General features: G+C 37.7%; 1 protein-coding gene across 1 annotated transcript; it reads right to left on the bottom strand.

Moving 5' to 3' along the window:
• Nucleotides 1-4715: 4715 nt before the first annotated feature.
• On the bottom strand, nt 4716-15713 carry LOC148034715 (uncharacterized). The gene is made up of 2 exons (XM_087680557.1): nt 15147-15713; nt 4716-5010 (listed from the first exon to the last, which is right to left on the bottom strand). Exons 1-2 carry the CDS (start codon nt 15705-15707, stop codon nt 4777-4779), a joined length of 795 nt encoding a protein of 264 aa, XP_087536683.1. The 5' UTR covers nt 15708-15713; the 3' UTR covers nt 4716-4776.
• Between the last annotated feature and the right edge of the window lie 9879 nt (nt 15714-25592).

Here is a 25592-nt window from a genome sequence, read left to right as displayed (position 1 = left end):
TTAATAGTGCTAATCCACAAGCTTATGGACTGAATCCTCAAATTTCTAGAGGTCCTCTGCCATTGAGAAGGCTCAAAACTAATTCTCAACCAACTTTTGGAAGAGTATTGCTCTCAGTTTGGAAGCCTAATGTCTAACAATCATGATCAACCTATTTTGAGATACTAACCTTTTCATGAGAGGGAGTTGAAAGTTAAAATAGTCTATGCAAAGTACAATGGGTAGTCATCTTCACCATCCAACCTAGAGGAATGGATCTCAAAATCAGAGTCCTATTTTGGTATATTTCCTAGGACTGATGATATGAATATTAACTTTGTCTCATTACATTTGGAAGGATTTGTGCATACTTGGTGGAGATACATTAAGAAGGAGAACATACTAGTGGAGAATTGGAAATCATTTAAGATACATTAAGATTGTTATTTCCTGTACTTCTTCTTTTTCTTCTTTTAAGTGAAAATTTATAGAGAAGTTACATTATTCACCTTTAGCTAGACATTTTGGAGTCTTTAGAACCTATAATAAGATTTTAAAAAACTTTTATTGGAAAGAAATGTGGAGAGATATTAAGGATTTTGTTATGAAGTATATGCCATGTTAGTGTAATAAAGACAATGCCTTATGTAGGTGGTTTATTATAGCTATTATCTATTTATGAGGAAAAATGGATGCATATTACCATGGAATTTATTATATTGGCTTTCCTACTACCAAAAAGGGATGCAATAGTATCTATGTGGCAGCAAATAGACTCACAAAAGTAGCCCATTTTATTCTTACCAAGACACAGTTTACTACTTCATATGTGGCTAATCAATTTATAGAGCAAATCTTTTGATTAGATGGATTATTGTAGGTGATTTTGTATGACAAAGATTCAAAGTTTATTAGAAATTTTTGGTACGTGGAATTTAGCTCCATGGGTACTAAGTTGGATCCTTCTATAGTCTAGCATCCATACACTAATGGCTAGATAGAAAGGGTAAATAAGTAGAGAGGCACTTACTTTTTCTCTTTCTATCATGATGTGTAGCATTCGTGGGATTCACGATTACATTTGCCTAAGTTTTCCTATAATAACTCCACTCATGCTATTATTGGAGTTTCACTCTTTGAGGCTATGTACGGTTATAAGGTGCCCTTACCCATAGTCATTTTCAATGAGAAGATAAATTCTCATGGGAAAGAAATTGGAAATAATGCAGATCCTTCTTGAAAAGAATAGTGTAAGAATATTGGGAAAAAACAAGATCAAATGAAGATGTAAGCTAATGAGAAGAGGTGACCTTTAGTTTTCCAAGAAGTAGAACTAGTTTTATTGAAAGCACCCAAGTTTCTTTAGTCTATTTTGAAGGATAGATCGAGTAACAAGCTTGCTCATAGGTTTTGAGGGCCCCAGAGGATCCTGAAGTGCATTGGAGACTTGGCATATAGACTAGAACTACCCTCTTCTACTAAGATTCATAATGTGTTTAATATTATCTTGCTCAATCTATTTTATGATATTTATATGGATATAGTTGATGAGTTGCCTCCTATAGATGAAGAAGATCTTATTTAATACATCCCTGAGGAGATCATAGATCAATGTGAGAAAAATGTTTGCTCTTATTCTCTCATCGAGACTTTGATTAAATGGAGAGGTTTTCCAAATAAAGAAGCTTGTTGGAGGCCTAAAGCTTTATTAGATTTGTTTTTTTACCCATGGGATACATTAGTGGTTGAGATTATCTATCGTGGAGTAAGAGTTATGGTGTAGATAGGGTTTAGATAGAAATCTATTTTAGAAAAGAATAGCCTTTATTTTGCATAATTTTTAGAAATGTATCACCTACATAAGATCAAATCACTCTTCAATAGTTACGTTTTGACATATGGTACACTTCATTTGGATACTTCTATCAGAAGTTATGGCAAATTTCATTCAATAGGGTTTTTTCTTATAACAAGCTATCTATTACTTCTTGAGCTTATTTCTTAAAAATATAAAGGCTCCAATTTCTTTTGAAGATATCGAGATCATGTATACAACAGAGGCTTTCTTTCATGTCTTCATTTTAGTCCATATATCTTCAATTCTTCATTCATTTTTCCTACTTTGTATAGCTGAAATCAGAGTAGTACTCTATTTCATCCATCCTTCTCAACCATTGTGAGTTTGTTTTTGTGGGCACAACCTTTGGGTAGGGATGGATTATAAGAAGTTGAAAATATATATTTTGGTGTGAAATTGTCAAAAATACATTGTCACACTAACATAGGTATAAAAGGTGTGAGATGTAACTTTTGTGATATTTTTGTAATAATACAATTATTGTCTCTCACCTCACCTCCTTGTTCACAGTTTCCATGGATTCTCTCTCTTCTTTCCTAACTTTTTAGTCTTTGTCTTTTGTCTTCACTCATTCTTTCTCCTCTACTCTTCTTTCTCTCACCTCTCAAATCTCTCATTGACACCATCCCTAGGGCTTCAAATGATTGATGAGCCTACTAGAGATTAGTATGGAAGCACCTATGGATCAAGAAGAATGAGTCAAAAATAGTATCAAGGTATTGGTTATCAAAAGGTTGAAAATGATGCCATATAAGTTTTTAAAGTATCCATTTTTGCCAAATGATGAAGCCTCAAGAGAGAGACATGGATCTTTCACTAAAAACCCCATGAAGCATTAAAGCAAAGAAAAATAACAAGAAACTCTCTTTGAAAAGTAACCACAGTTTAAAATTCCTCTAACACTTTTGGGCCCACTTTTGCCAAAATATCTATAAAACTCATCTCAAAAAGAGTGATGACCGATCATTAATTAGACCTTGAAATCGCTAAAGTTTTCCAAAGCTATAGTTAATACCTCTAAACATGGTATTCACTACTTGTAGATGGACCACAAGTCACTACCAAAGTTTGTACCTACTATACCTATGGTATAATGGGTTGTTTGAAAGAATTAGGTATGAAATGGATATAAAAGAGAAATATAAATTGATCAAAAGTTTGTATTTTAATATCACTTGAGGAAACCAGAGGAGAAAGGGAGGAGAGAGAAGACTAGAAAAGACAAAGAAACATGAGAAAGAAAGACTAGAACAAGAGAGAGAAAGACATGAAGAAGAGAGAAAATGTGAGAGCAACCATGGAAGATGAATAAGAATGTGAAGATGAAAGAGACTTTACTTATTCTATAATGATAAACAAAATAATTCGCTTACACTTTTTATACCAAGCAACTGTAGCCGGTATTTTCTCCTTATTTTTTCCTAAAAATACTAATGTCTTTCCACCTCTTTACATGATTATTGACATCCTATTCATGTACTATTCCTCACTATCACCCATTATTTCTCATTGCATTTCTCATAAATGCATGAATTTACTCAAAATTTATAACACATTAAGTATATCCATATATAAATTGTGTTTCTTCTATTTTTATGATTGCAAAATTTTCTGTGACCAAAGGGAAATGATGCATCAAGCCATGAAGCATAATCAAATAACTCAATGAACTAAAATCTTGTCAATGTGAAGATGCAAGGAAAAACCAATTTTCAATGCAAGTATACCATAAAAATGAAGGTTGTGTTACCAAAAGGTAGAAGAGAGCTAGATCTTAAAATATCCAAGGAGAATTGTGCTAAGACTTTACTTCTATAAGCACGGAGTAACAAGACTTACCAAGAAGTGAGAACTAGGTTTAAAAACATGGCTCAAATTTCTAGAACATGATTGCTTTGGTAAATTTTAATTAAATTGAGGAAATAAGAAAAATTTTACAAATAGGAAATAATAAAGGTTTTCATCCCAATTTTTGAGGAGCCTACATTTAGAAAATATTTGAAAAGTGAGAATGGTTCATAATGTGAGGAAAGTGGGCTATACTTTCAAATTTTGTGCAAGAACTTTATGGTTAAACATAATTTCACATTTTCATAAGAAAATCTTCACATAATAAACATCTCAATATGTAACTCATTGTCTGAACAATAAAAATGGACAATGTACTCATAAACTAATTTTGATAGGGCCCATTTGTGAGTTCATCTTTTTTCTAATCTACAAATATAAATAGGTGGGCATGTGCATGTGTATGTGGATAGATATACATAAGCGTGTATGTATCAGTATGCATGAATAGATAGATATAATACATACATAAGATACCAAGACAAAAACATCGGTACCACTTCTTAATGGGGGGGCGAGAGGGGGACACTTTTTTTTGGATAATTTGAGTGGATATTAATGACACACATTATTCAACAATAAACTTAACATGGTATAAAATTGAAGCAATGATATCTTTTGATCTTGAATGTTTGACCTTCTTACCTAATACAAATGATCATATGCTTGGAAAGGTTTCGAATTGTATAGCTTAACTCTTAGCCACATATTATAGACAAACGTATCCACATGTAACATTGCTTCAAGATACACTCATAAGATTAATATTATCTTGACTTAGTATCAAAAGCAAGTGTTTGGTAGTAGATAATATACAATCTACACATAAGTGCCGATGTAAAAGTGAAGGAAATCTAATCTATATTCAACTTTATTGACATGTGTGGGCTTTTGTAATACGTGCATTTAAACACCATTTTGAGATTTTATTTTCATATTCAGAGGGCACAATAAATGTATATATTAATAAATTCAAATTCCATATAATTAAAAGAATGTTTAAACTCTATTTCAATGCTTTAAGGAGGAGAGATACGTAAATATGGATATATAAGAAAAATACAAAATGCAAACAAATGAAGCTACTAATTCTAGCTATAGTCACCCCCAAGGACAGCTATACATCCTTCTGTTGACTTTCCAGTGGGGCAATCCTTTTTCTTGTGACAACAACGAATACAAAAGCGACCATTTGCAGGCTCAATGAGGTTCACAAAAAATGGATAACCTAAACACTCTCCATTCTCAGGGGAATGATTGTGATCATATTGCCCCCCACCATCTGTACTTGATGTGTAAATAGTGCCATTGAGACGTCCAGTCACCTGAGTAAAGATTAGATGAGTAGTAGTGAAAAACATGTTTAAAAATATACTCATGTCTTAAATTTCTACCTTTTTAAAGGCTAGGAGACATATAACTATTGATCACATAAAAATCCTAAAACCTAAAAAATAGAAGTTAAAGAATGATAATTGGAGAATTGATGGCTAGATGTTGAAGGATCACAATTGGAATCATGTAAATATTAGGGATCCTTTATAGCCTAAGGACTATTATAGAGGATTTTTAGTGGACTTGTGACTACTTTTTAATGAATTAATAAAACCTTCTTTTGTATTTGGACTTAATTTGGAAGACAAAAAATTTAAACTTGCACATGTTTGCATAACAAATGCCAAGTAATTTAATTGTTTCACCAACTACTTTCCTAATTTTATTTCTACATTTTAAATCTATTATTTTATATAAGCTCAAATATTAGGCATCCATACTATTCAAACATGGATTTAACCATGTTACTTGGTCTTTGACATACAATAGCTTTTCAAAATTTGATAATGCCAGAGGATCTTAATTCTCAATCCCCCATTATTCAAATTTTGATAATAAAGTAACTTTCATTGACAAAACTTACAAACAAACAAAATTTATGCTATAAAGAAAGAAGTGGAGAACATTATAAGAGAATGGGGCAATAGCGACGGCAATTTGTGATGTTAAATAGCAGCGCCACTAACAACGTTGCTATATGTATTGTTGTTAGTATCGCAAATGAAAATTTGCAATGCTTTTAGAGACGCTGATAGCGATGCAAATACAACACCGTTCTAAGGAAAAAAAGTGTGGAAAACTTGAGTGCAGCATTTGCCGACCAAAACATTTCCAAGAGAGAGCAAAAGAGAGAGTGAGAGAGCTTGTCGTTTTGAGAGGGAGAGGAAGAGGGGAAGAGAGAGGGAGAGAGGGAGAGGGAAAGCTCATCGCCGCCATCACTACTGCCACCACCGTATGCGAAGAAGAGGGAGAAGTGCACAAGGGAGAAAGAAGGGAAGCAGTAAAGAGGAGGGACAAAAGATTTTGTCTTTGGACCTTGGAGGTAGGTGCATTTCTTCTTCTTTCTTTTTTTTTCTATTTTTCTCTTTTATTTTTTGTTTTACTTTGTAATGAAATGCATCGAAAAAGATAGGGAGAGGGAGGGAGGGAAGAGAGAAAGAGGCAAAGAAAAGGGAGAAAGGAAAAAAAGAGGATGAGGAAGAGAGAAATAAGATATGAAGGAAGAGAGGAAGATGAGTGAGAGAAACAATGAGGAAATGAAGGGGGAGAGAAACAAAGAGAGAGGAAACAAAGAAACGGAGAGAGAGAGAGAGAGAGAGAGAGAGAGAAGGAGGTAGAAAAGAAGGGTGAGGTAAAGAGAGAAAGAAGAGAGTGAAAAGAAGAGAGATAGAGGGAGAAAGAGGAGGGAGGGAGAAAAAGAGGCCAAAAGAAAGAGAAAAATAGATATAGAGAGAAAAAAATAGAGAGCGAGAGAGAAATAGGAAAACAATGAGAGAAAAGCTAAAGATAGGAAAATAAAGGGAGAGGGGGAAGAGAAAGATAAAGAGAGGTAGGGATAGAGGGTCTTTCAATATCTTTATTTTTAAAGCTTTTCATTTTCTATCTTTAATTTTGATTGTAACAAGATGCGTTGAGCAAGAGTGGGGAGGGAAGGAGAGAGAGACATAGAGAGAAGAAGGGAGGGAAAGAAAGAGAGAGACATATATAAATAAAAATGGGAAATGAAGGGGGCAAACAAAGAGAGGGAAGAGATAGAGAAAGAGAGGTGGGAAGAGAAATAGAGAGGGGGATATATAAAGATAGATAAAGATAAAGAGAGGGGGAGAGAAAAGGAATAGAGAAAAGTAGAGGGATGGGAAATTTGAGAGAAATAATGAGAGAGAGGGGGAGAGAGAAACAAAAAAAGATGAAAGGATGCAAGTAAAGAAAGGGAAAGACAGAGAGAAAGAGGGTGGGGAGAGAAATAGAGAGGGGGATAGATAAAGATAAAGAGAAGGGGAGAGAAAATGAATGGAAAAAGAGAGAAAGGAAAAGAGAGAGAAAAAGTGTAATGGGGAGAGAAGTAGAGAGGGGGGTATATAAAGATAAAGTTATAGAGAGAGAAAAGGAATGGACAAAGAGATCAAGTGAAGGGAAGCAACAAGATGAGAAAAGGAATGGACAAAGAGAGATAGAGGGAGGCAAACAAAGAAAGGGAAAGAGGTAGAGAAAGAGGGGTGGGGATAGAAATAGTGAGATCAGTTGATAAAAATATATAAATGTAAAGAGAAGGGGAGAGAAAAGGGATGGAGAGAAGTAGAGAGAGAGAGAGAGAGAGAGAGAGAGAGAGAGAGAGAGAGAGAGAGAGAGAGAGTAGGGGGGAGAGAAACAAAGAGATGAAGGGAGGTAAACAAAGAAAGAAAAATGAGAGAGAAATAAGGGTGGGGAGGGAAATAAAGAGAGGAGAGACAGAATGAATGGAGGAAAATACAAGAATGGAGAGCGAAAAAGATAAGTAGAGACTAAAATGGAGAAAGATCATCAATGAGGGAAACAAAAACATATTGTTTGATGTAACATAGACCAAATGGAAAATGATGATGGTAGTGACATCCAAGATCGTGAGGCGTATCTCAATCAGCATGTCTCATGTCCTTACACTTAGTGCAAGTTGGCAATTAGATGAAAGCATCACTTGTCCATAGACCATATGTGACGCTTTGACAAGTTTCAATCAAAGATAATTAACTATGCAACCTCCAAATTTGAGTGAATGATAAGAAAAGTGTGTATTAATCATGCTTTACATTCATAAAGTAATTGAATTTCACAAACAAAAATATTAGACGTGCCTTTTCCTCCAATCTTGGGGCCTAAGATGGAGGCAATAATCAATACATTACTACCCATGGATGCCAAGTCATCTGATTCACTGAGAGGAAGCATCAATACCATTGTATGATGGATGTGGAGTAGCTCGCTTAACGGTGTTGCTTGCACTCCTAAGTGCGCAGGAAAAGTACAGATGAAGAAATGTAAATGTGACCAAGTTGTTTAGGTACATCCTAAAATCTATTGATTTTGACTCCATTATAAAAAAAGCTTTTGGTGCTCTTCAAGGATGCTTCATTTTTCTTTTTTAAGTTGTTAAAATATCACATATTACCACCTAAAAACACGATGCCTGATTCTCGTGATGATGCAAGATTGGTGATACAAAAGCTAGGCACGAACTACAACATCATCCCTGCATGTATCAATGATTGTGTGTTGTTTTGAGGAGTCTACGAGAATATGGAGACATGTCCAAAGTGTGGTGCTCACAAGTATCAACAAGACATGCAAGGAAAAACCATCACTTAGAAGGTTCTTAGACATAAACTTTCCACGTATATTACATATACGCCACATGGTTCATACATCAAGCATGGTGAGCTTGACAATGTGGCATGCAGAGAATAGATGCACATATGGAGTCCAATGAATATCCATAGATCTACAAATGGAGTCCATAGATCCATAGATGGAGTCCAACGTGGCAGGCATAGAATAGATCCATAAGTGGAGTCCAACATGGCATGCTCAGAATAGATCCACAGATGGAGTCCAATGAATATCAGTAGATTCACATGCATGGAGCCACATTGACTAGACCTTTCGAGGCTTTCCACAAGAGCCAAGGAATCTTTGCCTTGGTTTTGCTATGGATGATGTGAATCCATTTGATCTCCGCTCAACTTCTTACAGTGTGTGGCTTGTAGTCCTTGTAAACTACACCATACCATCTTGCCATGAATTTCTATAAAGAAAGGACACATGATTCTTAGCTTGCTCTTTCTCGGATACTACAAAGTCAAGAACATGGAAGTCTACCTCCGTCCATTAGTTGATGAGCTCAAGATTTTGTGGGAGGAGGGGGTCACTATGGAGGACATGAGCAAGCACCATGGTCAATGGTTTGCTAATATACGAGTCATTCTCATGTGGACTATGCATGACTTTTCGGGATTTGGGGAGTGCTCAGGTAAATGGGCTTCCATTCTCGTTGTTGATATCTAACATGGCTCGTTCAAGTTTGTGTTGACTAGATAGGGGTATTATGAAAGGTGTGATTACTTGAGGTTTTCATTCATGTCCATTTTGTGGGCCATAGTTAGACTCCCAAGGGTCACGAATCATAAAGAAGATGGTATATCAGGGACATGTTGCTTTCTTGCCGGAGGGTCATGAATTGAGGGAAGGTTTTCTTGGATGACCTACAACATGAATGAATACCCAAAACTTGTATGAGTTGAAAATGGTCCATAAGGAGTCACATTCTGGTAAAATGCAATGGTTCTCAGTTTTCTATGAGTTTTTGTATTGGACCCATTTACAGATCAACCATTTGTTGGATCCCATGTATATTTTCAAGAATGTGGGTTACTTACTTTGGGGCCATATCATAGGAAAGAGAGACACTATAGAGGCATGAATGGATTTGAAGGAGATAGGCAAGATGCAGGCCCTTTGGCCACATAGTGGAGCTCTAACAATCACTTGCAACTACCTTGCGCTCTTTGGGTACCAACTCTCAGGATTGAAATCCCATGATTCGCACAAGATATGCCAGGTTTGTCCTATCCACAAATAGCAAGTAACCTCGATATTTTGCTATTTAGTGTATATTTTATATTTGTAATGCTTAAATTTTTTATAGTTCATACTACCAATCGCAATTGCAGATGACTTACTATAAAAATATGTTAAATGATCTATAATTTGCCAAAATTAGTGTAATTGATCTCACAAAAGGAGATCAAGATATCCTCCATTGAATCCACAAGGCAAGAACTGGTGGAGATGATTTTTCTCTTTGAGAAGTACTTGCCCCCACGAGTATGTTCACAATACAAACTCACCTCTTAGTACTTCTCGTGGATGAAGTGGAGATTATGGGACAACCCATTTAAACATGATGGATGTTCTTGTTAAAAAGCTTCATAAAAACCCTAAAGGCTTTGTGTGGCAATGAGCTCGGCCAGAAGGTAGCATGATTAAAGGCTAGCTAGTGTCAAAGATATTAGTGCATATTTTGGAGTGGCTATAGATGGTGGATTCAAATAATAGTATGGTATGGATGCTGAAGGATGATGATAGACTAACTAAAGATATGGTGGTTGGAAAGGGATAGAAAAAATGATGGATGTTCCTATGGAGAAGAAAGTGAATCACGTTTGTATGTTGCATCATGTATTTATGGAGAAGTGGCTCACTAGGTACGAGTAAGCTAGAAGAGATCAAGAGGAAGCGTGATCAAAATTTCAATATAGTACACGCCATCATGGACCAGTGCGATATCCAAAGGGCATAGAGGACATGTCACGGTTTATGTCTATGCAGTGGTTGCATGAAACTATGATTGCAGCTTTACACGAAAGGGTGAAGGTCTCTACTAAGGAGAGGGAATTCTCAAGGGAATGTAGTCCAAAGGTGACCACATGCTTTCTTTGCTATCATATCTAGATTTTATGTGCAACAACTACTCTAACCAGTTCGGTATACATTACAAAAACTAAAGCATGGCATGGTCGTGCGGGTGACATTGTTGAGTTGAGCGCAATAAAAAAATGCACTCCTCCAAAACAAATTGTGGCGTCATGGCAAAGTTCGAGCGAGAGAGTCAATGGTGGGCCATGGATCGAATACTATAGTAGATGAGATTGAGTATTTTGAAAAGTTACAAAGTGTTATCTCAGTGGATTATGGTAACTTTTCCATGATCATATTTGATGTACAGTGGTTTAATGTGGCATTAGAAGGAGTTGGACCAACTGTTTGGTGAGATCCATCTAAATTTCTAGAGGTAAATTCTAACAAAAGATTGAATGATATACGCAACATATTTGTCTTGAACACAATTTTAGTGAATTTGAGAATCTTTCAAGTCCCATTCTTCATTATTTAGCATATCAAGACTCCCAAAAGACATATTTCAGTTCCCCCCCAAAGCTATCATGTGACACATCATTGGAAACCTTATGAAAAAGAAAATCTATTGAGCTATTAAACAATAAATTTAGAGCAAGGGGTGAGAGTTACAGTGAAGAGAAAGTTTTAACCATGAGTCCTAAACTTGTAAAAAAATCCCAAATTCACTAATAGTGTGTTCTTATCGCTTCTTTGTAAACATGTGCATGACCTTTTTTGTTAATTTTTCCATGGCATGAAATAGTTACAAATGTTGATTCACTTTTATATGTGATATTGGATAGGTAATCTTTTATCAAAATACCCAACAAGCTCAATGGACATATGTTATGCCAACAACACCTCAGAGTACGGGAGTGTATGATGAAAGCAATGTTTGTAGCATGGACGAGGAGAGTATGTAGGTAGAGGAATCAATGTTGCAGAGAGTGGAGGGCAAAAAAGGCTTGGAGCATGCAAAGGAGACATGCATAGGTAATGTAGATGAAGAGACAAGAGACTAGGAATTTTTTGAGAATGAAGTGGACTGTTCTTTCTACGGTGACCTATGTATAGACCTTCCAATATATATTGAGTTATGCCAAGACCTTGACATGGAGCCATAGGCCGGGTCATATTTACATCCGCTTGCTCAATTCTTTGATAATTCACTTTTAAGGATACTTTAATATATATGTTTTAATTAGCATCTATTTTTACAAAGTTATGTTGCCATGCTTTACCTAAATCCTTATATTGATTAGCTAACATCATTTTTTGTCTCTGTGCAGGTTACCTTTGATGATACTCAAAGAGCAGGATAAGTCAAGGGATGAGCAATAAAGAGCTATAGGAGATCTTCACATGTATATCTTTAGATCAGATAGCCTGCTTTATAGATATGGTAGCCCAGGAGTTATCGAGAACATTGACAGGTCATTCTGTGAGACTTACTTTAGCACACTTTGATGCTTCAATCTCTAGTAGAGTAGGGTCAACGCTCTAGGTTGGCCCGGAATATAGGGAGTGGTTCTCGGAGATGTTGTGGAGATGTAGACATTGTGAGCCCACAGTCGATTCCAAAGAGGGTTGCTACTCCTTGTTCTCGCACTAGTTTCAGAGAGTGTTGGCTTATGTAGGTATTGCGGATGCACCGATGTTGTGTCTCTGTCTCATGATTCTGGTGGACACTTATCACCTCCAACATTGGTCACACATGTAGAGATATCTACTTTTGTGACTCTGGGTTTCGCCCCATTGTTTGTAAGTGACACCTCTATGGGTGCTACTCTAAGAGATACTACCCCTGTAGGTACGTTAGATGTACAAGGGTCTCCTGGTTATGCCTAGGAGTGTGGTTTCAGTTGGAAGAGGCCACACCTTAGACATACCCTAGTAGGGTATAGATACCTCACAGATGAGAAAACAAGTGATGTAATCATGAATGATGATGGGAGGCGAGTGATGTCTTGCATGAGAGAGTTGTGCCAACAAGTATTTAGGCATAATGTTTTGGACCATTGGAAGAATATACCAGAGGGAAGCAAGGGCTATGTAGTGGCATCTTTGCATGAGGAGTTTCTGATACCTATGGTCGCAAAGAGATTTTTCCATTGGGTGATTGATGGAGTGTATGCATGTCACATAAATGATCAAACACACACAAGGCAATCAAGAGTGGCACCTCAAAGCATAAGTGGTTAGACATAGAAGATTGGTGGAGACTTTGGGAGGAGACCATAGACTCTCCAAGAAGATGGCGGCACTAGTGAGAGGCAATGAGGGTACCATTGGATGCAAGGGTCGTGCATCATCCGAGGAGTGGCGGACATAGGACTTATTTGGAGGACTTTGTAAAATTTCTTTTGGTTATTCTCACTTTCTTATTTGGAATATCACTTGTACTAACGACCTTATTTCTAAAAATGCTATTGTGTTTTCTTTATAACACTCCATCACAAACCATGATCCTATAGGTATGAAGACTCGATATGTAGAGAGACGCATTCTTACTACACTTATCGTCGATACATTGTATGTGGTAGCGGTCCAATAAGTCAATCCTCTTTCTTGTATGTAGTCATTAGTTTTTTTGTGATACATTATGTATGGTGGACTAATGTCTAGTTGTTTATTTTGCGGAGTCCGTTCGATCCTCCTTTTTGTTAGGACAATCTTTCAGATGGCGAGGAGACGTAGCATGCACTTGGATTCATAGAGGACATATCATTTTCTTTTTTAGTCCTATGATCTATGCATGTCTCTTTCATGTGGCATTCCTTAGATATATTTATCATCCTTTATATAAAAACACATTTTGTGATATTTACAAATAGATTTTCATGTTTGTTTTGGATTCTCCTCTCCATGGTTTCATGTAAAAATATGAGTTGTCATCACTAGTCTTATATCTATTTTATGAGTTATCAATCTTGTGTTTTTAAGCAGTTTTTGTACTATCTTGATAACAATTATGTATTCAATATGTAATTGCTTTCCAAAATATTATTCAGCACATAGCCACTATTTTTTTTCTCTGTAATCATCGTTATTTATGTCACTAATTTACTACATGTGTCGTTATCCCAGTTGGTATATGCATCACAAAGCGTCACTATTGGCACGCTATTTGCGTCACTTTTAGGGATGCATATAGTGGCAGTTTTAGCGATGGATCTATAGAGATGCCTATACCGATGCTTTTAGTGATGTTGGGGGTAATTTTTTTAATGAATAGTTGTGTCCTAAATGTCGGTATGTGACATGTTCTTATAGTGGAAGATATAACATTGCTACTCCATTACTCATGACATCACATTTAGTGTTACCTTCAATTTGAATCAATTTGAATAGAAAAATATGCGTGATTGGTCATGTTTTGCATTCATAATATGTGGCCAAACTAGCCTCTACCTAGTAAATTTGTCCTAAGAAAGCCAACAACTAGGAAAAATTTCACCCATTAACTTTAACTCTAATAATGTTGAAGTTAAATGGCGTATCATGGAGGGGCATAGTTGCAATCAAATAGATAATATTTCAAGGTGGGCCCTGCCATAGGCACATTGGTACTTCTCCATGCTAGGATATGCTCACATTTGTAGAGAAAAGGGAAAGTTCGTTTGACGTGAGCTTGCCAATATTTTGAGACAACCTTGTTTGAGAAGGAAAATTGAAAGTATAGTCCTAATTGAACTTTGAAGATTTCAATTCCAATATTCTTGCTCATTGCTCAATGTATAAAGAGATGAGCTAATATTAGATGGTCCATTGCTCAATGTAAGATGAAAACTTGAGCTATCCTCCTCGACCTAGGTTTATGGCCTTGGGTTTACAGTTAAGTGTTTAGGATTTATATTTGATGGCTCTAGCCTTGAGGTGAGATAATTGAAGCGATCTAATCAACAAGAGAGACGCAAGCAATTTTGTATTTAAGTGAGCTATTTAAAATTAGAAAATAAAAGGATAATCATAAGAAGTTTTTTATATTTCCTCAAGGTAAAAATTCGGAGTAAACTTTAGCCCGAATGCTATTTTTTGGAGGCTTTCTTAGTCATCTAGCTAATTTTAAGGCTTAAAAACTCAAAAAATAGCCTATATATATATATGTGTGTGTGTATATGTATATATATATATACATATTTTAATCTAAAATTTTCCTCCAAAAATAACTTTAAATAGGGTTTTCTCTTAACATTCACTTAATTTTCTAAACTCTTCACTATTGATCACACCAACTATCTTTAAACTAAAAATCAAGGGGATCTCTTGTTTTTTACCCTGCATTTCCTCCTATGGTTAAAGGGATGTTTTTCCCTTGTTTTGCGTATGGTGCTTAATGTCATGAGCTTTTTCTCAGAAGGCACCCCCGTACTTAGCCAGGTGTGATTCAGTGCATATGACACCCAATCACACCTAGCTAGACATACAAATCCTGCCCTCACAAAAGCTCATGATGTTATTGTCTTCCCTCACAAAAGCTTATGATGTTAATGTAATTCACAACGTGGGAATTTGGCCTAAAGTTTTTATGAGCATGCAAAAAAGCCACCAACCGCACAACCATAAATATGCGATGCATCTCTCGGAGCAGCCCTCGATCGTGTTGTAGTAATTCACAATGTAGGAATTATAGTCGGAATTTGTCTAAAACTTCTTGTGCATATGAAGCAAGAGAGAGACGATGGGATGGGGCTACCTGAACGTAGTTGGCAGTGGAGTTGTGGACGAAATGGGCGGTGCGGAGGAAGCCGGGGGGAAAGGGCTGGCAGCTGGAGACACCGAAGGCGGAGTAGGGGTTGGTGCAGAAGGCGATGCCGTCCCTCTCGTGGTCCCCAATGATCTGCTGCGGCGCCGGCGGCAGGAAGAACCCAAAGTCCGATTCCGACTCCACCAGGACCACCCTCCCCCAGCTCATATTCGGCTCAACATTCTCATCTATTCTCTTCCCATTCTCATTATCCGTACTGCTCATCGACGATAGAACCCTATCATCGCGACCGACGACACCAGCATGATCGTCATCGTCTACATGGATTATATAAGAAGCTGCAGCTGAATTAGCAGGCGCAACTGGAGCTGCAGTCGAGTGCATCAATATCCTCCGGCTATATACCTGATCTACTTTAATCTGATCCATGTGATCCTTATCATTATAAGCGCTGCAGCATAGCGTCGATCCGCCCACCACCACCAGCAATCCCAGTAGCAGCCGCGTGATGATCAAAACCTTACCATCAATATAGCACCGATCGGCCATATCCTCTCTCTCTCTCTCTCTCTCTCTCTCTCTCTCTCTCCTTCCTAATTCCCTCCTTTTGTACACCCACGCAGGCATCAAAGTCAGCCGGCACTTTATGATCCCCGCCTGCATATAAATCCCATAGCTCGTGATTACAGCTTTTCTTTCTTTGGCTGTGTCTCTGCTGTTCTCCATTTTTTGGCTGGCCACAAATTTTCGCCGTGTATAATACCATCGCCGGATCTAGATTATTAAATTAGGCCCAATGGTTTATGGTTATAGAAGAAACATCATTCACTCCACCAAGAACAACCTTTTCAAAACAAAAAGTTATAAGTCCTAGAATAGGCCAATCCTTCGACACACTACTGTTACCCCTTGTTTCTATCATCACATAGAAGAGTATATGCTTTAGGGATGTCATAGTTCTCAAGGCTGAGAAATTATATTGAATTTACTTAATATACTTTCTAGCTAATTATGGTATGGAGAGTCAATAGTACACAACACAACCTCATGTAGCTAGAACATGTTGTTGTGCTGCTATGCGGACATAGTGTGAAAAACCTTGGAGTATATTATCATCTGGCTTTCTTATTAATCTAGAGAATCAATGTCATATTAACGATTAGTGTTAGTGTCCATAGTATAATGGTTCAAGAATATGGAAAATTTGGACCACTTCAGTCTATTTTTGATATTTTGATCATTATTTCTTGTAATTATCCTCAAAAGGTGCAGTAAACTTCTAGAATAGGCTGACATATAGAAAGCAAGTGGCTTTTTAGCCACTTTTGAGATATCTCATTTAAAAAAAGGAGCTCCCGAATTCGTGTGTGGTACATGATCATAGTTTTTAGGTAATAAAAAACACTCCAGATACGGGAAGAGAGGAGAAGGAGCAATCCACTAACTAGGTGTCGTGGTGGTTTATCCCACTTTCGGAGCCAACAAAACCATCAGATTTTCCATTTGAGCAACGTCAGAGTACAAGTTAGTATTTGGTGTGAGTTTTTGGGTATAACAAGGTTCTCCAAGAGATCTAATGTGCTTGGAAATTGCTTTTGAGTAGTAGTAGAAATTGTCTAGATAATCCTAGAACCATTTGTCTCAGAATTTATCCATCAAACGATCAACTTATGATTGTTGTAATAACTAGGAATACACAAGCCTGAAGTGTATTTGGAGACCCATATAAGGATTTTGTTTAGCTTGTCTGGTTCTATCAATACATAATGGTCTTGGAAGAAGTACTTGGGCTTCTCTTACAAAAAAATCATCTAAACCTATTGGCATTTGGATTGTTTGGACTCTTTGTCTTGGATGTGCATCAAAGTTTACATGTAATACATGCAGAGCCTGAATCATTTAGCTTTGTCTTTATCTTGTGTAAAGGCTTTAATGGTAGACTTGGCAGAAGGTTTTATCATTGATTCATGATGTATGGACATGTCTTAAAGAGAACTTGATTTTCAACATTATTAGGATTCATTTGAATCCTGTGCCTATTATTTTTCCTCTCTTCTTTCTCCTATTCTTTACTTCCTTCTCTCTCTAATTTCCGATAGATATGACTTTTTGACTAAAACCCCTCTGACATTATACATGGAAGCTACTAACACACTGGCAATAGGGCACCAATAGTACGCTCATAAACACATATCTCTTCATGATCACCCTCCCAACCAATAGACTAGGAAATAATAGGGACACAACTCTTGATGATTGGAAAGGAACCAGATGTTGACGTGAATATCTCAAGGATTTTAAAGTAATTGTTATGAACAAAGGTAAGGTTAAAGGTTTATCTTCTTTGTCTTTATGGATGACATTCTTATCATTTATCATGATGGTAGGGTAAAAGTACATGATACATCATTCTTATCTTAGGATAGAATTTTTGTTGAGATATCGAGCTCCACTCGTGATACGCCAGGGTGACCGTTGTGTATTTATGTCACCGACTTGTCAGTTGCAGACGCGGTTGGTACACCGCCCATGAATAATAGCTACACGATAGCTATCCTTATCTACTCTAGTTCGTGGCTCAGTTAGTATACCACCTTAGTTAGTTGAGTTTGGTTTGAGACCCATATATAGAATTCTTTTGGCTTACACAACTAAGAAGAGAAAAACTGTTTTCAGCCTCCATCCTTGTGTGTATTCCCCCATTGTGCAAGCAAGAAAGCTTCAAGTGAGACTCCTTCCTTCTCTCCCACAATCTTGACATGGTATCAAAGCCTTGTTCGTGGTAAGGAGCTCAAGAAAGCAAGCCAAGCTCGCGGTGTTCTAGTAAGAGGAGCAGTGTTACTTTCATTTTCTATTTTGGGAGCAGATCTCTGCAGGTAGCATAGCCGGAAAGTGCAGGAGTGCATTGTCTCAGGTTGAGACGCCCTTCGCGGTGAAGCAAGAGGGCAGTATATGCTGCAGGATAGGGCTTTAGCCCTAGAAGACCTTGTTTTTTTTATTTGAGGCCATTTCGGGGCCTGTTTTGGAGGCGGAAGTTTTCTGCACGCACTCAGGAAAAGGCCCAATTTTATGCTGTGCGACCACTGTTCTACAGGTCGGTGAAAAGTTACCATAGAAATTGCATCGTATGCTTATGTGCAGAGACATTGGGAGTTACAGAATCATCCTTGGTTCCTGTTTATGCAAAATCGTCACTAGGAAGTGATTGTGTGGTCAAATACCACTTTCGCCAGTTTTGCAGATTTGCCCTTGTGAGGGTGAAGCTGTATTTTTTGCAGTGACAGAATTTTTTGCAGTGTTCTGTAATGGCGTCTGATTCTCTTTCACAGATTGTCACTAAAAAGCTTGACAAGAACAACTTCCAAGCATGAAAGTTTAGAATGACAAATGTCCTTATGGGAAAAGAATATTGGGAATTTGTTGCAGGAAATGAAGAAGAACCAATTCTTCCTGATGTTCCCAATCAACAGCAAATGCAAGCATTCAAAGCATGGCATGAGAGAGCCAGAAAAGTTATGTGCTGGCTGTCTATCAGTATTTTAGACTCTATGATTGTGCATATTCAGGATGCAAGCACGCCAAAGGAGGCATGGGATACTTTGTCAAAAATGTATAGCACAAATACGCAAGCCAGGAAAATGCAGCTCAAGCAAGAGTTGCATAATGTGCAAAGAGAAAGTATGAGCATCAATGACTACCACATGAAGGTGAAGAAGATTGCAGATGCACTTGCTTCCATTGGGTCGCCAGTGGAAGATGATGATTTAGTTTCTGTGACCTTGAATGGTCTAGGAAAGGATTATGCACAGTTTCGGACATCCATTTCAATTCGTGAAAGATTTCCTGATTTTGAGGAGTTGATTGCTCTTCTAATTTTTGAGCAGAGAAATGGTGGTGCATCTTCTTCAGGAGGAACTTCAAAAGAACCTGTCTTCTACTCAAATGCTGGAAGAGGTAGAGGCAGAGGTAGAGGAGGCCGTTTTGGAGGCCATGGTAGAAATCAGAATATGCAGCAAACTCAAGAAAACCAGTCCTATGGAGGAGGACGTGGTAACTCTAGAGGCAGGGGGAGCCAAAGAGGTCGTGGTGGATGGCAAAGAGGCCAAAATGCAAACAGTAATGTTGAATGCTACTACTGTGGTAAAATGGGTCTTATGGCTAAAGACTGCTATAAAAAGCAGAATGACATCATGAATGGAAAACTGCAACAAGGAAATTATGCATCTTCTAGTAGACAGGGTGATGACAGAAATGAGCATTTGTTTATGGTGCAGCACATGAACAATTATGTGACAAGTGCAGAAGAAAGCAACGATGTATGGTATGTTGACTCAGGTGCATCAAACCACATGATAGGTCATGTAGAATGGATAGAGGATGCAAGGAAAATGGAAAAACCAGGATTTGTGGAGACTGGTGATGATACTGCACATCCTATTGTGCAGATTGGAAAAATTCCCTTATCTATGTAGGATGGGAAAAAGAAATACCTGTCGGATGTATTTCATGTTCCAAATATCACCAAGAATCTGGTTTCTGTTGGTCAAATGGTTGAGCAGGGCTTGCAGGTCAGATTTAATCCTCATGGATGCTTTGTTGAGGATATGAAAAATAAAGGTCGCTTGATAGCAAAAGGAAAGAAGAAGGGCAGAATGTTTACATTGGATGCAGACATGTTTGAATTGAGTGCAGCAATGTTTGCTCATGGGACTGGTGTAGTTGCAGATATTGATATCTGGCATAAACGCATTGGTCATGTTAATGTACAGCGACTTAAATCAATGCAGGCCCAAAATATTGTTGCAGGATTGCCAAAATTCAAGGTTGCAGAAATGCATAAGGTATGTGAAGCCTGTCAGTTTGGAAAACAGGCAAGGAAACCATTTCCTAGACATGTTCAAGAGAGTAAGAAGCCATTGGAATTAATCCACTCTGATGTGTGGACTATTAAAGCTGCATCTCTTGGAGGCTGTCATTATTTTGTCAGTTTTATTGATGACTATAGCAGAAAAGTTTGGGTGTATTTTATGAAAAAGAAAAGTAAAGTTTTTGGGCATTTCAAAACTCTTAAAGCTATGGTTGAAAAAGAAACAGGCTTGCAAATAAAATGCCTAAGGTCAGATGGAGGGGGAGAGTACCTCTCAAATGAGTTTGCAAGGTTCCTGCAGGAGCATGGCATAAAGCAGCAATATTCATGCAGTCATACCCCACAACAAAATGGAATTGCAGAAAGGAAAAATAGGCATATTGGAGAGGTATCTCGTGCCATGCTCAATGAAAAAGACTTGCCATATTTTTATTGGGCTGAAGCAGTTGCTACAGCAGTCTACATAATGAACAGGACTCCCACTGCAGCAATACATGGAATGACTCCAGAGGAGAGGTATACTGGTAGGAAACCAGATATTTCTCATTTGAAATTTTTTGGTTGCATTGCCTATGTACACGTGCCAGATGAGTTGAGATCCAAGTTGGATCCAAAAGCTGAGAAGTGCATCTTTATTGGTTACTCTCTGCAGCAAAAAGGGTATAGATGCTATAACCCTTCTACTCGTAAGTTTACAGTGAGCAGAGATGTTGTTTTTGATGAGATGAGTAGCTGGTATAAACCAGTAAATGTGATTGATGATGTAGATGCACAAAATGGTAATGCTGCACAGAATTCACAGCAGCAGTCACAAAATATTAGTGGACCTGGAGCGTCCTCTAGCAATGGTTCACATTCTTCGCCATGGACAGGCAGATTGAGATCAGGAGAATCTTCTCAAAGTAATGCAGATAGTGGTATGCAGGTATCACGAAAAGGAAAAGAGAAGGTTGATCAGCCCATGTTTGATGTGAATGCAGGTCACTCTTATGTGGATGGTGAATCCAGTGGCTCAGAACAGAGCATTGATGATGAGTTGGGTATTCCTTCTATTGTTACACCTGGAGTAAGGAAGACCAAGGATGTTTTGAGAGCACTTGGGAGTGATCCTACTATGCATAGGTCTACGAGAGCTAGATATCCTGTGGATAGGCTGAAATATGATGGATCCACAACCATTCACTATGCATATATGGTCAAAGTGATACATTAACCAGAACCCACTTCTTTTGAGCAAGCCATTGGAAAAGAAAAATGGGAGAAAGCCATGGATGAAGAAATGGATGCCTTGGAAGCAAACGCTACATGGGAATTGGTACCTTTGCCTAAAGGTAAGAATGCAATTGGCTGTAAGTGGGTTTATAAGGTGAAGCACAATGCAGATGGTTCTGTGAATAGATACAAGGCAAGATTAGTAGTCAAGGGGTATGCACAAACATATGGCATTGATTATGAAGAAACATTCAGTCCGGTTGCAAGGATGGCAACCGTAAGAGCAGTCATTGCTATGGCTGCATCAAAGGAATGGTCTTTACATCAGATGGATGTAAAGAATGCCTTCTTGCATGGTGATTTGCAAGAAGAGGTATATATGGAGCAGCCACCAGGTTATGTGCATGCTATTCATCCTGAGTTTCTTTGCAGGTTGAAGAAAGCCTTGTATGGCTTGAAGCAAGCACCTAGAGCATGGTCTGACAAGATAGGACAGTATCTTGTCACTATTGGCTTTCAGATTTCCAAGGCAGATTTCTCACTTTATGTGAGAAAAACAGAGAAAGGTATTATGCTGCTTGTCATTTATGTTGATGATTTGATTATGACAGGTGACAGTGATGAAGATATCCTTCATGTGAAAATGCTATTGAAGCAAAAGTTTGAGATGAAGGATTTGGGAGAGCTGCGTTATTTCTTGGGCATTGAGATGATTAGATCACCAAGTGGGATACAGCTCTTGCAGAGGCAGTATGGATTGGACATGCTATCCAAATATGGGATGACAGGCTGTAAGCCTATTTCAGTTCCTTTGGAGCAGAATGTGAAGCTGAGCGCAGATGTAGGTGAGCTTCTGGAAGACCCTACTATGTACAGACGCATAATAGGAAGCTTGATTTATATGACTATTACCAGGCCAGATTTGAGCTATGCTATTGGATTGGTAAGCCAGTTTATGCAGGCTCCAAGGAAACCGCATTTGGATGCGGCTAGACGCATACTCAAGTATGTGAAGTCCACATTGCAGTATGGACTATTTTATGAGATTGGGGTTCAGATATAGTTGCATGGATACACTGATGCTGATTGGGCTGGTAGTATTTCTGATAGACGATCTACCAGTGGATATGTGTTCTCTTTTGGGAGTGCTGCAGTCACTTGGAGCAGCAAGAAACAGCCTACAGTTGCCTTGTCGAGCACAGAGGCTGAGTACAGGGGTGCAGCAATGGCTGCATGTGAGGTAGCTTGGTTGCATAAGCTACTTTATGATATGCATCAGTCTACAGATGGGCCAGCTGTCATTTATTGTGACAACATGAGTAGTATACACTTGGAAAATAGCCCAGTCTATCATGCTAGAACAAAGCACATTGAGGTGCATTATCACTATGTGCGAGAGAGGGTTTTACTAGGTCTTATTGATCTAGTTTATGTCAGCACAGAGGATCAGGTAGCTGACATATTCACGAAGGCATTGGGTGCAGAGAAGTTGCGCAAGTTCAGAGACCTGCTTGGTGTGCAGGAATTGGGATTGAGCTCGAGGGGGAGTGTTGAGATATCGAGCTCCACTCGTGATACGCCAGGGTGACCGTTGTGTATTTATGTCACCGACTTGTCAGTTGCAGACGCGGTTGGTACACCGCCCATGAATAATAGCTACATGATAGCTATCCTTATCTAATCTAGTTCGTGGCTCAGTTAGTATGCCACCTTAGTTAGTTGAGCTTAGTTTGAGACCCATATATAGAGTTCTTTTGGCTTACACAACTAAGAAGAGAAAAATTATTTTCAGCCTCCACCCTTGTGTGTATTCCCTCATTGTGCAAGCAAGAAAGCTTCAAGTGAGACTCCTTCCTTCTCTCCCACAATCTTGACAATTTTTGCACTAGTATTCATGTGTTGTAATGCTAGATCTCAGAAACACATGTTATAGCTTTTGCAAGATGATGAGAAATGCAAGCACACAAGGTACATCTTGCAAGGCCAAACCCCGTAGGGATACATAGCTCCAAAAAATCATGTAAGGATCATGTAGCTTATGGAAAGATTCTTCATCCTTCCACATACAAAGGCTTTGGCAAGAATTAAGTCCAATTAACCATGAGGCCTAAGGCCAACTATCATAACTTGGTGCAATGAAAGGTTTGGCATCACATAAACCTTGTCACACTTACATCAATAAATTAAACACAATAGTTGGTCATATCTTCAAATATCAAGCAATACAAGACACCAATACAACTTGCAAATTAGTTTAGATAAATCATTTGAAAGTGAGCTCTACCAAGCACACTTCAAATACCATCAAATGATTCAAATTTACTTGTAGTCCAACAACCCACAATACCATCCACAAAAGTACTAGCATGACCTTTTAAAAAACCAAAGAAATGTGACTCACGCATGGCCACACAGGACAAACAACAACAATAACAACACTTTTAGTGAAGCCAAATGCCAACAACACTTGGAACTCCCATGAGAATCCATAAACATAACCCAAGCTTAAATAATCTCCATCTTATACTATTTGCATGGCACTATGGATGAGCTCTCCATATGATCATTATAGAAAGTCCTAGTAAGACTTCCAATACATTTCTACAAAATCAAAGTTACAAAACATAAAATTGTGTCATCTCCTACTCCAAAACCAAGTTATTAAAGGTTCTCATGACTTCCATAAAAATACAAATAGGAAAAATATTTTATAGACCATAACTCATGCATATAGCTTCTTCAAAGTAAAGGGTAAATCAAGTCGTTTGTGCTTTCTTGACAAGGTGGTTAACTTCATCTTGAGTCTTGCATGGTTTCCATAAGTCCTCTCTAATAAATATGGCCCTAGCTTGTGTCTTTTTGCTTCAAGGATCTTTGGATCTCTTTTGTTTACTCCCATTACTAGCTCCAATAGTCTCCACATCAAAATGATCAAAGAAACACTTATGTTTTAGAAGAAAAGTAAAGGAAGAAGGTAGCCCATATGCACATGTTGGCAATCCCAAATAGAAGTGGAATAAAAGATGATATTCCATTTGATCAAAGTGTGTTTCAATTGGAAAATATGCAAAATATGATAGTAGTAGCTTCAACTGGAAAACAAAATAGAGATAGCAACTTATATCATGGAAACTCTCATTGTATTCATAGAGCATGAAGAGGTAGAGGGGCAACCCATTTGATTAGGAAGTCCATCAAAAGAGAGGAGGAATAAAGATAGTAGCATGTTGTAGCCCACACAAATCAAAGCCTTGTGGAAGAAATAGAGTAGCCCAATTAATACTCATGAAGTATGAAGGAGAAGAAGAAGAGGATTATCGAATGGCCAAATGTGCAAAAGATCGGCCCACATTGTAGTCATCTTCTACCTCCCTAACACTCTCATTATGAAGTCGATGACCCTTTATGATAGTGATATTCTCAATCATATTAATTTTCCCACAAGACCATCCACAAAAGTCCTAGCATCACCTTTCAAAAAACCATAGAGAGTTGACCATTACAAGGCCACGTACAAGACCAACAACACCAATCAGATTAATTTTAGTGAGGCCAAATGCCACCAGTATTTGGAACTCCCACAAGCATCCGTAAAAATAACACAAGTTCAAAGAATATCCATATTATACAAGTTGCATGGCACTATGAAAAAGCTCTCCATATGATCATTATGGAAAGACTTCCCAATAGAACTCCCAATACATCCTTGCAAAATACAAGTTGCAAAAGGCAAAATAGCCTCATATCCTACTCCAAAACCAAGTTAGAAAAGGTTCTCATGACCCCCATAAGAATACCAATAGGAAAACTCTTTGTAGACCATCATTTTCACACATAGCCTCTAAAAAGTATGCATAAATCAAGCCTATCATTTTTGTGATCTTTGAGAAGGTGGTTAACTTCATCTTGTGTCTTGTAATAATGGTTTCCAAAGTGTTTCATAATCCATTTTATAGCAACTTGTATTTTTTTGCTTCAAGATACCTTGGCTTGCATTTCGATGTTAGTTTCCACTGGCTTGGGGGTTTTCAAGAATGCCATCACTATATGTGCTATTAGAAGCACAGATATTGTCATAAATATATTGATTGATACTTGCATCTACTAATACATTCACTTGTATATGTAGTGGTACGTCAACACTTTTATTAGTTATTATACTAGCATCTATAATGATGCAATGTGGCATCCTATAGAAATTGAATTAGCAGAACATTGAATAAGTGCTCTTCATATCTCCTTTCATGAGTGTTTCATTATTTTTCTTACTTCTCTCTTCCACAAACAAAAAAATTTATGTCTCTATTAATCTTTCTTTTTTTTGTGAAAAAATTTATGTAAAAGAGATATAGAGC

This window comes from Lygodium microphyllum, chromosome 6, assembly GCF_053477565.2.
Source record: "Lygodium microphyllum isolate KBCC chromosome 6, Lygodium_microphyllum_v1.1.10, whole genome shotgun sequence".
NCBI classification, from domain to species: Eukaryota; Viridiplantae; Streptophyta; class Polypodiopsida; order Schizaeales; family Lygodiaceae; genus Lygodium; species Lygodium microphyllum.
This window is presented reverse-complemented; position numbering and strand designations above follow the sequence as displayed.

Excerpts from the sequence above, each read along its gene's own strand:
- LOC148034715 (XM_087680557.1), bottom strand. The coding sequence starts at position 15,707 with ATGGCCGATCGGTGCTATATTGATGGTAAGGTTTTGATCATCACGCGG. Across the intron at positions 5,011-15,146 it reads CCACTGCCAACTACGTTCAG|GTGACTGGACGTCTCAATGG; the intron begins GTAGCCCCATCC and ends ATCTTTACTCAG.